This window comes from Oncorhynchus clarkii, chromosome 27 (assembly GCF_045791955.1).
Source record: "Oncorhynchus clarkii lewisi isolate Uvic-CL-2024 chromosome 27, UVic_Ocla_1.0, whole genome shotgun sequence".
Lineage (NCBI taxonomy): Eukaryota > Metazoa > Chordata > Actinopteri > Salmoniformes > Salmonidae > Oncorhynchus > Oncorhynchus clarkii.
This window is the reverse complement of record NC_092173.1, coordinates 39,828,552-39,845,919: the sequence shown is the minus strand read 5'-3', so window position 1 is coordinate 39,845,919 and position 17,368 is coordinate 39,828,552. Positions and strand designations below refer to the sequence as shown.

Genomic DNA, 17,368 nt, shown 5'->3' with positions numbered 1-17,368 from the left:
TTTTAAGGGGGTGAAAAAATGTTCAATTTTTTAAACTTTTACTCTTGGGTCTTGACTTGTGTTACATTTGCAATATGAAAAATCACGGTGGAGCGCACTCGCCATCTGTTGGATCTTTGCAGTGTTACACTTGGCATTTGCCATATGGCATTTGCAATCAACTTTGAATGAAACGACGCTGAATTGAGTGGTATTGGACACTGTGTATATGTTTCGTACGGTGCCAATATGTTCCCATTCATTTTTGTACATTTCAGGGGGGTTCCCTTACACTTATTAGTTAAATTGGATAAGACATTGATATCCGTCTGGATATCATAAGTAATGACTTGAGTGTGACCTGAATAATTCTTCATGAGCGAATATCCTGGGAGGTGTAGTAATATTTTACATCAATAGCAGTCAAAATCAATCGTCACCTTAATTCAGTCTCATCTGAAAGTTGTAAATTATTAGTTATCTGCACAAACCCTGGCTAACAATTTGAATCAGCAATACACAATTGGGTTTAATTATTTATTTACTAAATACCTAACTAATCACACAGAATTACACATACACATAATTAAATGACGTCATAAAGGAAAACAGTAGGGTAGAGAGAGGAAAAAGGGGGAAAGAGTGTCTGTCATAAACCTACCCCCCAGGACAACATCATGACAGCCGAGTAGTAGTAGTAGTGGTAGTAGGCCTAGTAGTAGTAGGGGTAGTAGGCCTAGTGGAAATAGTAGTAGTTGTGGTAGTAGGCCTAGTGGTAGTTGGCCTAGTGGTAGTGGCAGTAGTGTGGTCGTTGGCCTAGTGTTAGTAGGCCTAGTTGTAGTGGTAGTGGTTGTAGTGGTAGGAGGCCAAGATCTTGTAGGTCTAGTGTTAGTTGTCCTAGTGGTAGTAGGCCTAGTGGTCGTGTTAGTAGGCCTAGTGGTAGTGGTAGTTGTGGTAGTTGACTTGGTGGTAGTAGTGGTAGTAGTAGTAGTAGTGGTAGTAGGCTTAGTGGTAGTAGTAGTGGTATTAGTAATAGTGGTAGTAGGCCTAGTGGTAGAAGGTGAAGTAGTGGTAGAAGTGGTAGCATTACTAGTGGTAGTGGAAGTAGTAGTAGTTGTAGTAGTAGTGGTAGTAGGCCTAGTAGTAGTAGTAGTAGTAGTAGTAGTAGTATACCTAGTAGCAGTAGTGGTAGTAGGCCTAGTGGTAGTGTACATGTTGGTTGTGGTAGTAGTGGTATTAGGCCTAGTGGTAGTAGGCTAGTGGTTGTAGACCTAGTAGTAGTGGTAGTAGTGGTAGTTGACCTAGTGGTAGTATAATTAGTGGTAGTAGTAGTAGTGGTAGTAGGCTTAGTGGTATTATTAGTTGTGGTAGTAGGCCTAGTGGTGGTAGTGGTAGTAGGCTTTGTGGTAGTAGACCTAGTGGTAGTAGTAATAGTAGAGGTAGTAGTGGTGGTAGTAGGCCTAGTGGTATAAGTAATATTAGTGGTAGTGGTAGTATTTGAAGTTGTAGTAGGCCTAGTGGAAGTAGTAGTATTTGTAGTAGTGGACGCAGGCCTGGTGGTAGTAGAAGTAGTGGTAGTAGGCCTAGTGGTAGTAGTAGTAGTGGTAGTAGGCCTAGTAGCAGTAGTGGTAGTAGGCCTAGTAGTGGTAGTGGTAGTAGGCCTAGTAGTAGTAGTGGTAGTAGTGGTCGTATTACAAGTGGTAGTGGTAGTGGTGGTAGGCCTGATGGTAGTAGTTGTAGTGGTAGTAGGCCGAGTGGTAGTGGTAGTAGTTGTGGCCGTTGGCCTTGTGGTAGCAGGCCTAGTGGATAATTGTAGTAGTGATAGGAGGCCAAGTGCTTAGTAGTGGTAGTAGGCCGAGTGGTAGTAGGCCTAGTGGTAGTAGACCTAGTGGTAGTAGGCCTAGTGGTAGTAATAGTAGTGGTAGTTGACCTAGTACTAATAGTGTTAGTAGGCCTCGAGGTAGTAGTAGTAGAAGTAGCAGTGGTGGTAGTAGTAGTAGCGGTAGTAGTGGTAGTAGTAGTAGTGGTAGTAGTGGTAGTAGGCCTAGTGGTAGTAGTGGTTGTAGGCCTAGTAGTAATAGTAGTAATAGTAGTTGTAGTAGGCCTAGTAGTAGTAGTGGTAGTAGTGGTAGTAGGCCTAGTAGCAGTAGTGGTGTTAGGCCCAGTGGTAGTAGTGGTAGTAGGCCTTGTGGAATTAGTAGTAGTTGTGGTAGTAGGCCTAGTGGTAGTGATAGTAGTGGTATTTGGCCTAGTGGTAGTAGGCCTAGTGGTAGTGCTAGTAGTGGTGGTTGACCTAGTGGTAGTAGAAGTAGTGGTAGTAGTATTAGTGGTAGTAGGCCTAAGTGGTAGTAGTGGTAGTTGGCTTAGTGGTAGTAGGACCTAGTGGTAGTAAACCTAGTAGTAGTATTTCTAGTAGTAGTAGGCCTAGTAGTAGTAGTGGCAGTAGACCTAGTGGTAGTAGGCCTAGTGGTAGTAGTAGTAGTGGTAGTAGTGGTAGTAGTAATAATGGTAGTAGTGGTGGTAGTATTAGTGGTAGTAGACCTAAGTTGTAGTAGGGCTAGTGAGAGTAGACCTAGTGGTAGTAGGCCTAGTGGTAGTAGTAGTAGTGGCAGTAGGCCTAGTGGTAGTAGTGGTAGTAGTCCTAGTAGTAGTAGTAGTAGTAGGCCTAATAGTAGTAGTAGTGGTAGTAGTGGCAGTATTACTAGTTGTAGTGGTAGTAGTAGTAGTAGTGGTAGTGGTAGTAGATCTTAGGCCTAGCGGTATTAGTAGTAGTTGTGGCAGTAGGCCGAGTGGTAGTAGTAGCAGTATTACTAGTGGTAGTAGTAGTTGTGGTTGTGGTAGTAGTAGTCGTGGTAGTAGTAGTAGGCCTTGTTGTAGTAGTAGGCCTTGTTGTAGTAGTTGTAGTGGTAGTAGTATTAGTGGTAGTAGGCCTAGTGGTAGTAGTAGTAGTAGTAGACCTAATGGTAGTGGAGTTAGTTGTGGTAGTAAATCAAATCAAATCAAATTTTATTTGTCACTTACACATGGTTAGCAGATGTTAATGCGAGTGTAGCGAAATGCTTGTGCTTCTAGTTCCGACAATGCAGTAATAACAAGTAATCTAACTAACAATTCCAAAACTACTGTTTTGTACACAGTGTAAGGGGATAAAGAATATGTACATAAGGATATATGAATGAGTGATGGTACAGAGCAGCATAGGCAAGATACAGTAGATGGTATCGAGTACAGTATTTACAAATGAGATGAGTATGTAAACAAAGTGGCATGGTTTAAAACCTCTTACTTCTACCCCCTCCTTTTTTGAAAATTCTGTTAAAAATCGCGCAACTTTTCAGCGTCCTGCTACTCATGCCAGGAATATAGTATATGCATATGATTAGTATGTGTGGATAGAAAACACTCTGAAGTTTATAAAACTGGTTAAATCACGGCTGTGACTATAACAGATCGTGTGTTTCATTGAAAAACGCAAGAAAAACTGCTCTCTGAAAGCAAAAAATAATTTCCATAAGTCACTTCCACCATTTGTTAAAAGAGAACAGAATTTAATGGGAATCTGCCTGCAATTCATACAAATTCCGCACGATGGCGCCATTGTCCTAATTTTCAATTGAATTAATTGTTGGAAAATCCTTCTGTCTGACCTCCATTTTCCCAGTCTTCACCCGGATGCAGTTGAGGGAGAGATCAGATGGCATTGTTTTTGAAGTGAAGACCTATTGAAGAGACATCGCCCTGTAATCATTTTGATAGATTATAAACGTTTACTAATACCTAAAGTTGGATTACAAAAGGATTTCGAAGTGTTTTGTGAAAGTTTATCGTCGACTTTTTTAATTTTAAAAAATTACGCAGCGTTTAAAAACGATGATTTTTTCTGAATGACACAACTTCCATACAAAGCTATTTTGGGTATATATGGACCGATTTAAACGAAAAAAAGACCCAATAGTGATGTTTATGGGGCATATAGGAGTGCCAAGAAAGAAGCTCGTCTAAGGTAATGAATGTTTTATATTTTATTTCTGCGTTTTGGGTAGCGCCGGCTATCGCAAAATCTGTTGTTTACGTGTCGAGCTGGCATTTTGGGGGGTGCATGCTATCAGATAATAGCTTCTGATGCTTTCGCCGAAAAGCATTTTAAAAATCTGACTTGCTGGCTAGGTTCACAACGAGTGTAGCTTTAATTCAATACCCTGCTTGTGAATTTTGATCAAAGATTGAGTTGTAACGAGTACATTTAGCATTTAGCGTAGCGCATTTGCATTTCCAGGGGCATACTTGGGACGTCTGCGTGTCAAGTATTCTCAAGAAGTTAAAGTGGCTAGTGATACATGTATTACATAAGGATACAGTCGATGGTACAGTATATACGTATGCATATGAGATGAATAATGTAGGGTAAGTAACATTATATAAGGTAGCATTGTTTAAAGTGGCTAGTGATATATTTACATAATTTCCCATCAATTCCCATTATTAAAGTGGCTGGAGTTGAGTCAGTGTCAGTGTGTTGGCAGCAGCCACTCAGTGTTAGTGGTGGCTATTTAACAGTCTGATGGCCTTGAGATAGAAGCTGTTTTTCAGTCTCTCGGTCCCAGCTTTGATGCACCTGTACTGACCTCGCCTTCTGGATGATAGCGGGGTGAACAGGCAGTGGCTCGGGTGGTTGATGTCCTTGATGATCTTTATGGCCTTCCTGTGACATCGGGTGGTGTAGGTGTCCTGGAGGGCAGGTAGTTTGCCCCCGGTGATGCGTTGTGCAGACCTCACTACCCTCTGGAGAGCCTTACGGTTGAGGGCGGTGCAGTTGCCATACCAGGCGGTGATACAGCCCGCCAGGATGCTCTCGATTGTGCATCTGTAGAAGTTTGTGAGTGCTTTTGGTGACAAGCAGAATTTCTTCAGCCTCCTGAGGTTGAACAGGCGCTGCTGCGCCTTCTTCACGATGCTGTCTGTGTGAGTGGACCAATTCAGTTTGTCTGTGATGTGTATGCCGAGGAACTTAAAACTTGCTACCCTCTCCACTACTGTTCCATCGATGTGGATAGGGGGGTGTTCCCTCTGCTGTTTCCTGAAGTCCACAATCATCTCCTTAGTTTTGTTGACGTTGAGTGTGAGGTTATTTTCCTGACACCACACTCCGAGGGCCCTCACCTCCTCCCTGTAGGCCGTCTCGTCGTTGTTGGTAAGCAAGCCTACCACTGTTGTGTCGTCCGCAAACTTGATGATTGAGTTGGAGGCGTGCGTGGCCACGCAGTCGTGGGTGAACAGGGAGTACAGGAGAGGGCTCAGAACGCACCCTTGTGGGGCCCCAGTGTTGAGGATCAGCGGGGAGGAGATGTTGTTGCCTACCCTCACCACCTGGGGGCGGCCCGTCAGGAAGTCCAGTACCCAGTTGCACAGGGCGGGGTCGAGACCCAGGGTCTCAAGCTTGATGACGAGCTTGGAAGGTACTATGGTGTTGAATGCCGAGCTGTAGTCGATGAACAGCATTCTCACATAGGTATTCCTCTTGTCCAGATGGGTTAGGGCAGTGTGCAGTGTGGTTGAGATTGCATCGTCTGTGGACCTATTTGGGCGGTAAGCAAATTGGAGTGGGTCTAGGGTGTCAGGTAGGGTGGAGGTGATATGGTCCTTGACTAGTCTCTCAAAGCACTTCATGATGACGGATGTGAGTGCTACGGGGCGGTAGTCGTTCAGCTCAGTTACCTTAGCTTTCTTGGGAACAGGAACAATGGTGGCCCTCTTGAAGCATGTGGGAACAGCAGACTGGTATAGGGATTGATTGAATATGTTCGTAAACACACCGGCCAGCTGGTCTGCGCATGCTCTGAGGGCGCGGCTGGGGATGCCGTCTGGGCCTGCAGCCTTGCGAGGGTTAACACGTTTAAATGTCTTACTCACCTCGGCTGCAGTGAAGGAGAGACCGCATGTTTTCGTTGCAGGCCGTGTCAGTGGCACTGTATTGTCCTCAAAGCGGGCAAAAAAGTTATTTAATCTGCCTGGGAGCAAGACATCCTGGTCCGTGACTGGGCTGGATTTCTTCCTGTAGTCCGTGATTGACTGTAGACCCTGCCACATGCCTCTTGTGTCTGAGCCGTTGAATTGAGATTCTACTTTGTCTCTCTACTGGCGCTTAGCTTGTTTGATAGCCATGCGGAGGGAATAGCTGCACTGTTTGTATTCGGTCATGTTAACAGACACCTTGCCCTGATTAAAAGCAGTGGTTCGCGCTTTCAGTTTCACACGAATGCTGCCATCAATCCACGGTTTCTGGTTAGGGAATGTTTTAATCGTTGCTATGGGAACGACATCTTCAACGCGTGTTCTAATGAACTCGCACACCGAATCAGCGTATTCGTCAATGTTGTTATCTGACGCAATACGAAACATCTCCCAGTCCACGTGATGGAAGCAGTCTTGGAGTGTGGAGTCAGCTTGGTCGGACCAGCGTTGGACAGACCTCAGCGTGGGAGCCTCTTGTTTTAGTTTCTGTCTGTAGGCAGGGATCAACAAAATGGAGTCGTGGTCAGCTTTTCCGAAAGGGGGGCGGGGCAGGGCCTTATATGCGTCGCGGAAGTTAGAGTAACAATGATCCAAGGTCTTTCCACCCCTGGTTGCGCAATCGATATGCTGATAAAATTTAGGGAGTCTTGTTTTCAGATTAGCCTTGTTAAAATCCCCAGCTACAATGAATGCAGCCTTGTTGTTGTGGTAGTAGGTAGGCTAGTTGAGAACAAATTATAATTTACAACTGCAACCTGGCCAAGATAAAGCATAGCAGTGTCAACAGACAACACCACAGAGTTACACATGAAGTAAACAATTAATAAGCCAATAACACAGTAGGGAAAAAAAGAAAAAAAAAGTCTCTATTCATTGTGTGAAAAGGCATGAGGAGGTAGGCGAATAATTACAATTTTGCAGATTAACACTGGAGTGATAAATGATCAGATGGTCATGTACATGTAGAGATACTGGTGTGCAAAAGCATACAGTTCGCAGTGGTGGGTGGTATAAGGTGCTTTAGTAACAAAACCAATGGCACTGTGATAAACTGCATCCAGTTTGCTGAGTAGAGTATTGGAAGTTATTTTGTAGATGACATTGCCGAAGTCAAGGATCGGTAGGATAGTCAGTTTTACTAGGGTAAGTTTGGCGGCGTGATTGAAGAAGGCTTTGTTGCGGACTAGAAAGCCGACTCTAGATTTGATTTTAGATTGGAGATGTTTGATATGAGTCTGGAAGAAGAGTTTACAGTCTAGCCAGACACCTAGGTACTTATAGATGTCCACATATTCTAGGTCGGAACCATCCAGGGTGGTGATGCTAGTCGGGCGTGCGGGTGCTGGCAGCGAACGGTTGAAAAGCATGCATTTGGTTTTACTAGTGTTTAAGAGCAGTTGGAGGCCACGGAAGGAGTGTTGTATGGCATTGAAGCTCGTTTGGAGGTTAGATAGCACAGTGTCCAAGGAAGGGCCAGAAGTATACAGAATGGTGTCATCTGCGTAGAGGTGGATCAGGGAATCGCCCGCAGCAAGAGCAACATCATTGATATATACAGAGAAAAGAGTCGTCCCGAGAATTGAACCTTGTGGCACCCCCATAGAGACTGCCAGAGGACCGGACAACATGCCCTCCAATTTGACACACTGAACTCTGTCTGCAAAGTAGTTGGTGAACCAGGCAAGACAGTCATCAGAAAAACCGAGGCTACTGAGTCTGCCGATAAGAATATGGTGATTGACAGAGTCGAAAGCCTTGACCAGGTCGATGAAGACGGCTGCACAGTACTGTCTTTTATCGATGGCGGTTATGATATCGTTTAGTACCTTGAGCGTGGCTGAGGTGCACCCGTGACCGGCTCGGAAACCAGACTGCACAGCAGAGAAGGTACAGTGGGATTCGAGATGGTCAGTGAACTGTTTGTTGACTTGGCTTTCGAAGACCTTAGATAGGCAGGGCAGGATGGATATAGGTCTGTAACAGTTTTGGTCCAGGGTGTCTTCCCCTTTGAAGAGGGGGATGACTGCGGCAGCTTTCCAATCCTTGGGAATCTCAGATGATATGAAAGAGAGGTTGAACAGGCTGGTAATAGGGGTTGCGACAATGGCGGCGGATAGTTTCAGAAATGGATGGTCCAGATTGTCTAGCCCAGCTGATTTGTACAGGTCAAGGTTTTGCAGCTCTTTCTGAACATCTGCTATCTGGATTTGGGTAAAGGAGAAGCTGGAGAGGCTTGGGTGAGTAGCTGCAGGGGGGGCGGAGCTGTTGGCCGAGGTTGGAGTAGCCAGGAGGAGGGCATGGCCAGCCGTTGAGAAATGCTTGTTGAAGTTTTCGATAACCATGGATTTATCGGTGGTGACCGTGTTACCTAGCCTCAGTGCAGTGGGCAGCTGGGAGGAGGTGCTCTTGTTCTCCATGGACTTTACAGGGTCCAAGAACTTTTTGGAGTTAGAGCTACAAGATGCAAATTTCTGCCTGAAGAAGCTGGCCTTTGCTTTCCTGACTGACTGTATTGGTTCCTGACTTCCCTGAACAGTTGCATATCGCGGGGACTATTCAATGCTATTGCAGTCCGCCACATGATGTTTTTGTGCTGGTCGAGGGCAGTCAGGTCTGGAGTGAACCAAGGGCTATATCTGTTCTTAGTTCTGCATTTTTTGAACGGAGCATGCTTATCTAAAATGGTGAGGAAGTTTCTTTTAAAGAATGACCAGGCATCCTCAACTGACGGGATGAGGTCAATATCCTTCCAGGAGTTCTAGTAGTAGGAGTAGTGGTAGTAGACCTAATGGTAGTGGAGTTAGTTGTGGTAATAGGCCTAGCTGTTGTGGTAGTAGTGGATTTAGGCCTAGTGGTAGTAGTAGTGGTAGTAGGCCTAGTGGTAGTAGTAGTAGCTGTAGTAGTAGTAGTGGTAGTAGGCCTACTGGTAGTAGTAGTAGTGGAAGCAGGCCTAGTGGTGGTAGTAGTAGTGGTTGTAGTAGCAGTGGTAGTAGGCCTAGTGGTAGTAATAGTGGTAGTAGCAGTTGTAGTAGACCTAGTGGTATTAGTTGTAGTTGTGGTAGTAGGCCTAGTTTTAGTGGTAGTAGTTGTGGTAGTAGGCCTGGTGGTATTAGTAGAATTAGTGGAAGTGGTAGTATTTTTAGTGGTAGTAGGCATAGTGGCAGTAGTGGTAGTAGTAGTAGTGGTGGTAGGCCTAGTGGTATTAGTAGTAGTTGTAGTTGTGGTATTTGCCTAGTTGTAGAGGTAGTAGTCGTAGTAGGCCTAGCAGTAGTAGGCCTAGTGGTAGCAGTAGTAGTGGTAGTTTGCCTAGTTGTAGTGGTAGTAGTCGTAGTAGGCCTAGCAGTAGTAGGCCTAGTGGTAGTAGTGCTCATAGACCTAGTGCTAGTTGACCTAGTAGACCTAGTGGTAGTAGTTGTTGTGGTAGTAGACCAGGTGGTAGAGGGCCTAATGGTAGAAGTGGTAGTAGACCTAGTGGAAGTAGGCCTAGTCGTAGTAAGCGAAGGAGTATGGAAGTGTGGAGTGAGTTACTTTGGGTGTCTATGATGCCTCGTTACCTGCAGACAGGCAACATACTATCAAGAACAGCTCCTTGGTATTGACAAAGAATTGTGTAAATGCATGCTAGGTGTTGTCGGCTGTCATTTATAACAGTATACATTTTAGTTGATTGTGTCACATTGGTCCCTAATGTAAACAACCCATGCTTCATTGCAGGTGCCAGTAGATATAGGACTCCCGGCTCTCTTGTGCTTTGTGCTGGCTTTTCTGGCTCGAAAGCTGCCTGATAACTTCAGTGAGGCCAAATTCATCACCTTCAGCATGCTCATATTCTGTGCAGTCTGGATCCTCTTTATCCCAGCTTGTCTCAGCTCTCCTGGGAAGTTCACTATAGCTGTGGAGATCTTTGCTATTCTGGCCTCCAGTTTTGGTTACTGTTCTACGTATTTGCTCCTAAATGTTTCATTATATTTCTGAGGCCGGAGCAAAACACCAAGAAACATATAATGGGGAAGACATCCAATGATGTATGTTATAACACAACATAACATTATGACATTATATCATATAACATTATGATGTTTTTAACATAAAATGCCTACTATCTGAGACAGTATTTCTCAAATGTTCTGTAATTATCTATGAGGACAACAGCTGCTGCATGTTTCCACCTTAATAAACAAATGTCACTTGTGTGTTTTTAGTGTTGTGTGCATTTAAATACATCACATTCAACAAGATAATTGATTATTACCTTTGGTCAAATAATGGATTTTCAAACATGAACATGAGGACCTTGTCAAAGATGTTCAGGCTATCTCAAGATGTTAAAGTGTAAACAAAATCACAGGGCAGGATGACAAACAGACAGACAAACAGACAGACATGCAGACAGACAGACTACCTGCTGCAGACATGCAGGACCCTTAACAAACACACACCAACAAACACACACACACACACAGACAAACACACACACACACAGACAAACACACACACACTCAGACAAACACACACACACACAGACAGACAGTAGGATGACTCTCTACAGGTACAGAGGAGCTGCTGCTAATACCACAGAGTTCAGCCCCAGGGGAGGGAACACCTCAAGGCCCCCATCTCATCCTCTAACACAACAATAACAGTAGCAGCTACCCTTCCAGGGACACAGTATCATATACAGATACCGTCAAATATTGGCCATCTTTGCATGATTCACTATTTATTCTAAAGTATGTTGAAGTTGAAATAGAAACATTTGGTGTTTACATTTGATTTAAAAGTGCACAGGACAAATATAATGAAGGTTGGAGGTAATGATACTCGTTTACTGGGGTCACCTGGGGTTATTTGCACGAGCGTACAGGGTAAAAATAGTCATCAACAAGTTTTTAAAAGAAAAACGGAACATTCTGCTCCATCACACTCCATTGTATAGTGCAAGGATGCCAAGTACAGGTCTGTAGACCTCAACAAGTCTGGTTCATCCTTGAGAGCAATTTCCAAACGCCTGAAGGTACCATGTTCATCTGTACAAATAATAGTTTGCAAGTATAAACACCATGGGCCCACGCAGCCTTCATAACGCTGAGGAATATTTATGTCCGTTGCGTTAGGCTAATTAGTGTCAGATGATGACAACGCTCCCGGACCCGGGATGGGCAGTTACAACAGGTTATTAAGGGAGAGGGAGTGCACTTACGAATTTTTCATTCCTGTTGAACATACTACTTTCCGTATGAAATATTTTATTTTATTTACGTTTTAAGTACCTGAGGGTTGAATAGAAATGTCGTTTGACTTGTTTGGACAAAGTTTAGCTTCAGCTTTTTGGACTCCTTTGTCTGCATGTTGAACGTGTGGATTACTGAAATCAGTGGCGCCAACTAAACTGACTTTTTGGGATATAAGAAGCATTTTATCGAGCAAAACAACCATTCATGTTGTAGCTGGGACTCTTGGGATTGACAACAGAGGACGATCTTCAAATGTAAGTGATTTATTTAATCGCTATTTGTGATTTTGTGAAACCTGTGCTGGTTGAATAATATGTTGATGTGGGGCACTGTCAACAGACAATCGCATGGATACTTTCGTAAAGCCTTATTGAAATCTGATTAACAAGAAGTTACGCTTTTAAATGATGTAAGACGCTCATGTTACTCTTAGCATACGTTCGTTAATGTTTAATATTCCGAATATTTATTTGAATTGCGAGCCCTCCAATTTCACCGGAAGTAGTAGGCTTGTGTTCCTCTAGTGGGACAGCTAGCCCTAATGAATTCTAAGCAAATTAGTTAATTCCTTACGGATCATTGGGAAGCTAGCGTCCCACCTCGACAACATCCGGTGAAATTGCAGAGCACGAAATTCAATTGACAGAAATCGTAATATTAAACATTCATGAAAACTGAAGTGTCATACATAATTTATAAGCTTATCTTCTTGTTAATCCAGCCTCATTTCATCAGATTTCAAAAAGCATTTATGGCGAAAGCACACCATGCGATTATCTGAGAACTGCGCCCCGCACAAAATAGCATTACATACATTTTCCAACCAAGCAGATGCGTCATGAAAGTCAGAAATAGAGATTAAATAAATCACTTACCTTTGACGATCTTCATCTGGTTGCAATCACAAGGGTCCCAGCTACATAACAAATGGTCCTTTTGTTCGATAAAGTCCTTCTTTATATCCCAAAAAAGTAAGTATCATTGTTGCGCTTGACTCAGTAATCCACCGGTTTCCATCATTCAAAAGGCATACAAATGAATCCCGTAAGTTACCAATAAACGTCTTCCAAACATATCAAACAACGTTCCTAATCAATCATCAGGTACCCTAATATGTCAATAAACAATACAATTTAAGACAGAGAATACCGGAGACCATTGCCGGAGATAAAAAACGAAGTGCACGCCCTCACCGGAACACGCAACAAACACTACAGCAAAAGTGGGAGCCAATTACTAATACTACAAATTCTAGCTCATTTTTCAACAAACAAGCCTGAAACTCTTTCTAAAGACTGTTGACATCTAGTGGAAGCCCTAGGAACTGCAATCTGAGAGGTCTTCCTTTTATATTCCCATTCCCAGCCATTGTATTCAGTGGTGAGCTGAAAATGAAAATTCTGGATGGATTGTCCTCAAATTTTCGCTTGCCATATTAGTTGTGTTATACTCACAGACATTATTTTATCTGTTTAGGAAACTTTAGAGTGCTTTCTATCTATATGCATATCCAAGCTTCTGGGCTTGAGTAACAGGCAGTACTTTGGGTACCTTATTTATTAATAATAAATCTGTATTTACAATGACAGGTATTATTATTTTATTTTTTTTGATTTAAATTAAATTGAATTGTTCTATGAGTTTAAATTGTCATACAAAAAAAAAAATATGGAAAATCCAGCAGCATAGCCCAGCCTCTGTCACTATCCCACCTCCCTCTCTCATCCTGTACCCCGGGGACACAATAAACACTAGAACCACATCCCACTCGTTGAGAGGGAGTGTATGGGCAGTTCCAGCGTCTTATGGGGCACTTTCACCTCTATAAAAGAGGAACCCTTCTGTCTGCCCTGTCAGAAACAGCTGCCCTGCTGAAGGCTGGCATGGCACTGAGTACAGGAGTGGTTCTCTGGCTGCTGGTGTTGGTGATGAGGGGTATAGCTGCTCCAGCCCCAGTCTGCTCTCTGCTGGGCCAACCCGCTCTGCCTCTCCTGTCTGCCGAGGGGGACATCAACATTGGGGCAGTGTTCCCTCTACATAGGAATGCCCTCTTCAAGGTCCATTCATTCACCTCCAGACCAGAGAAAACACCCTGTATCAGGTATGTGTTGAAAAAAACTGTTTGTGGGTACTTTTAGCTGATAGGGAATATTACTCATCAGGATAGATTTTTTTGTGTCTCTCACTGAAATTAGGCACAGTGCTTAATAACACTATTGTAAATGATCTGTGCATTTATTGTTTGGACAAAACAAGTATACAAATTGTTTCTGTGATACTAAACACAATACTCAACTCATCTCGAATGAATATATCAGTTTTGCTGGTATATGTGATTGTGGCATATGAGATTCCTGGCTTCAATTAACTTATTTTTTGGTTTGTTTCCGCTGTCCAGTTTCGACCCACGTGAGTTCCAGTTTGCACAGACCCTGATCTTTGCCCTGGAGGAGATCAACAACAGCAGTGATCTGCTCCCAGGGCTGTCTCTGGGTTACCAGGTCTATGACTCCTGTAGCTATGCCCCCCTGGCCATCCACTCAGCCCTGGCCCTGATGAACAGCCCTGGGCCTGAGGAGAGCCTGGGAGACCCTTCCTCCTGTTCCAGATCTCCAGCCGTGTTGGGTATTGTTGGGGAGTCAAGCTCCACATCCACCATTGGAATATCATCCCTGGTCGGACCATTCAACATCCCTGTGGTGAGACACCTTCTGGTTGTGGCTCTTTAGAGGTAGTTTCATCAATGTCAGCTATGTATGAAAGATCAATTCAAATCTTCCCGTTTCTTCCACACAGATCAGCCACTTTGCCACCTGTGCTTGTCTGAGTAATAAAAAGAAGTTCCCCTCCTTCTTCAGAACCATCCCCAGTGACTTCTACCAGAGCAGAGCCCTGGCAAAGCTGGTCAAACACTTTGGATGGAACTGGGTGGGAGTGGTGAACAGCAACAATGACTATGGAAACAACGGCATGGCCACATTCTTGGAGGCATCGTGGCATGAAGGGGTCTGTGTAGAGTACCAAGAGTCCATCCACCGCACAGACCCCAGAGAGAAGCTCCTAGAAGTCGTCAAGGTCATCCGGAGGGCCACAGCCAGGGTGGTGGTACTGTTCTTGACCTTGGGGGAACTCATCCCCCTGATGAATGAGATGGCCCTGGAGGGAGACCCAGGGCTGCAGTGGGTGGGCAGCGAGGCCTGGATCACAGCCAGACTGCTGACGGAGAACAAATCCTACGGCTTCCTGAGGGGGGCGGTGGGCTTTGCCATCAGGAATGCCAGGCTGGATGGTCTGGAGGGGTTCCTACAAAAGGTGCACCCCTTCCAGGCGCCAGACAACACCCTGCTCAGGGAGTTCTGGGAGACTGTGTTCAAGTGCTCCTTCGAGGGGGGCAGCAGCACACTGTGCACAGGAAAAGAGAGCTTAGCAAAGCTGAAGAACCAATACACTGACATGTCAGAGCTGAGAATATCCAACAAAGTGTACACAGCTGTATATGCGATTGCACACGCTCTACACAATCTACTGACAGACTTAAAGAATGACACAGACAGCGGCAAAAGACCAGTCTACACACCACAGCAGGTGAGCAAGCCTCAGATACGACAAAACATAAATAACATATCATATGAATCATCCCACTCTCTGTGTCTCTCTCTGTGTCTCTCTCTGTGTCGCTCTGTCTCTCTGTCTCATTGTCTTTCTCTCTCTATCTCTTTCTGTGTCTCTCTCTCTCTCTCGCTCTCTCTCTCTCTGTCTCTTTCTAAGTCTCTCTCTGTCTCTCTCTCTGTGTCTCTCTCTCTCTGTCTCCCCCTGTCTCTCTCTCTCTCTGTCTCTCTGTGTATGTGTCTCTCTCGTTCCCTCTCCCTCTCTCTCTCTCCCTCTCCCCATGTTGTTGAGCAGGTGCTACAGTACCTAAAGGAGGTGAGGTTTAGAGTAAAGACAGGAGAGGAGATCTGGTTTGATGATAACGGAGATGTGGTGGCATTCTACGACCTAGTGAACTGGCAGCAGGAGGAGGATGGGACCCTGCAGTTTCATGCTGTGGGGCTGTATGATTCCTCGATGCCCCCTGAACAGCGCATTACCTTCAACAAGGGACAACTGGTCTGGGCAGGGGGCCAGGCAGAGGTAGGACTAAATACATGTTGAATATGTTGCAAAAGCATAGCACATGCAAACCTCAAACCACTGCAAATGTAAAACATGCATTCTATAATATTTACATAATCCACATAGTCTTTCTCAATTGTCTTGTTTTGCATTGGTAATATCACTTCCATAAGTAGTGACATTAAAACATTTCTGCACGTTTATTTATATAAAATACACCAATATTCAGACATCTTGTATTTCTCTACAGGCACCTGCAGCAGTGTGCAGTGAGAGCTGTCCCACAGGCACTCGTAAGGCTGTACAGAAAGGAAAGCCTGTATGCTGTTATGACTGTGTACCATGTGCGGAGGGAGAGATCAGTAATATCACAGGTAATATATAATGCATTTAGGGCTACCTTCAATACTTGAAGTTCTGTCAATGCCCAACAAGACTAATATATATCAAAAAACACATGACAAAGTGACACACTGATTCATGGAATGAATGACGTTCTAATCCTTTTACAGATTCTAACGGCTGCTATCGATGTGACTTGGAGTATTGGTCCAATGAAAAAAGGGACCTCTGTGTGTTGAAACCAGTTGAATTCCTCTCCTATGAAGAAATGATGGGCATAGTTCTGGTGTTTTTCTCCTTACTGGGGTCCGGTGTTACTACTCTGGTAGCTGTTGTGTTTTCAATTCATAAGGACACCCCCATCGTCAGGGCCAACAACTCTGAGCTGAGCTTCCTGCTGCTCTTCTTCTTGACTCTGTGTTTTCTGTGTTCTCTTACTTTCATTGGCCGGCCCTCTGAGTGGTCCTGTATGCTGCGTCACACAGCGTTTGGGATCACCTTCGTCCTCTGCATCTCTTGTGTTCTGGGGAAAACAATAGTGGTGTTGATGGCCTTCAGGGCTACACTTCCAGCCAGTAATATCATGAAATGGTTTGGTCCTACACAGCAGAGACTCAGTGTTCTGGCTTTCACTCTCATACAGGTCCTGATCTGTGTTCTTTGGTTAACAGTCTCCCCTCCTTTCCCCTACAAGAACATGAAGACCTATAAGGAAAAGGTCATTCTAGAGTGTGATGTGGGTTCAGCTATTGGTTTCTGGGCTGTGTTGGGGTATATAGGACTCCTAGCTCTCTTGTGCTTTGTGCTGGCTTTTCTGGCTCGAAAGCTGCCTGATAACTTCAATGAGGCCAAATTCATCACCTTCAGCATGCTCATATTCTGTGCAGTCTGGATCACCTTTATCCCAGCTTATGTCAGTTCTCCTGGGAAGTTCACTGTAGCTGTGGAGATATTTGCTATTCTGGCCTCCAGTTTTGGTTTACTTTTCTGCATTTTTGCTCCTAAATGTTTCATCATATTGCTGAGGCCAGAGCAAAACACCAAGAAACATATGATGGGGAAGACATCCAATGATACACGATAATAAAGAAACATATTTTGGGAAAGGCGTCAACCAAAGCCCTTTAGGATGAAAACTGACCATTGGCCTATTCAAAGTCTTTCTATAATAAACACAGACACATCATATCTAAGTCAGTCATGGGTTAAACTCATCCCCAGGCTCAATTGATACCAAAAAATAGAGCCTGGAAACACTGTGCAATGAAGTGTTACTTGAAAGGGGAAGGGTTCAAATCAAGGATAGAGAGAGCCTGCTACAGTTTGACTATGAAAACTGCAGAAAACCTCACAATAATCATATGACTTTTAGGAAGCCCCAACTGATTCTGAGTTTGGGCATATTTCTTATTTAATTTATTTCACCTTTATTTAACCAGGTAGGCTAGTTGAGATGAAGTGCTCATTTACAAATGCGACCTGGCCTAGATAAAGCAAAGCAGTGCGACACAAACAACAACACAGAGTTACACATGGAACAAACAAACATGGAGTCAATAATACAATACAGTGTTTGTAAATGAGGTAGGATAAGGGAGGTAAGGCAATAAATAGGCCATAGTAGATACATAATTACAATATAGAATATAAACACTGGCGTGATAAGATGTGCAGAAGATGAGTGTGCA

General features: G+C 44.1%; 1 protein-coding gene across 1 annotated transcript; it reads left to right on the top strand.

Annotated features, from left to right (window-relative positions):
* Positions 1-13,108: 13,108 nt before the first annotated feature.
* Positions 13,109-16,764, top strand: LOC139385676 (extracellular calcium-sensing receptor-like). The gene is made up of 6 exons (XM_071130939.1): positions 13,109-13,326; positions 13,624-13,924; positions 14,022-14,810; positions 15,129-15,356; positions 15,589-15,712; positions 15,851-16,764. The coding sequence occupies exons 1-6, from the start codon at positions 13,109-13,111 to the stop codon at positions 16,762-16,764; spliced, it is 2,574 nt and encodes an 857-aa protein (XP_070987040.1).
* The last annotated feature ends 604 nt before the right edge of the window (positions 16,765-17,368 follow it).

Excerpts from the sequence above, each read along its gene's own strand:
- LOC139385676 (XM_071130939.1), top strand. The coding sequence starts at position 13,109 with ATGGCACTGAGTACAGGAGTGGTTCTCTGGCTGCTGGTGTTGGTGATG. Across the intron at positions 13,327-13,623 it reads GAGAAAACACCCTGTATCAG|TTTCGACCCACGTGAGTTCC; the intron begins GTATGTGTTGAA and ends TCCGCTGTCCAG. Across the intron at positions 15,713-15,850 it reads AGAGATCAGTAATATCACAG|ATTCTAACGGCTGCTATCGA; the intron begins GTAATATATAAT and ends ATCCTTTTACAG.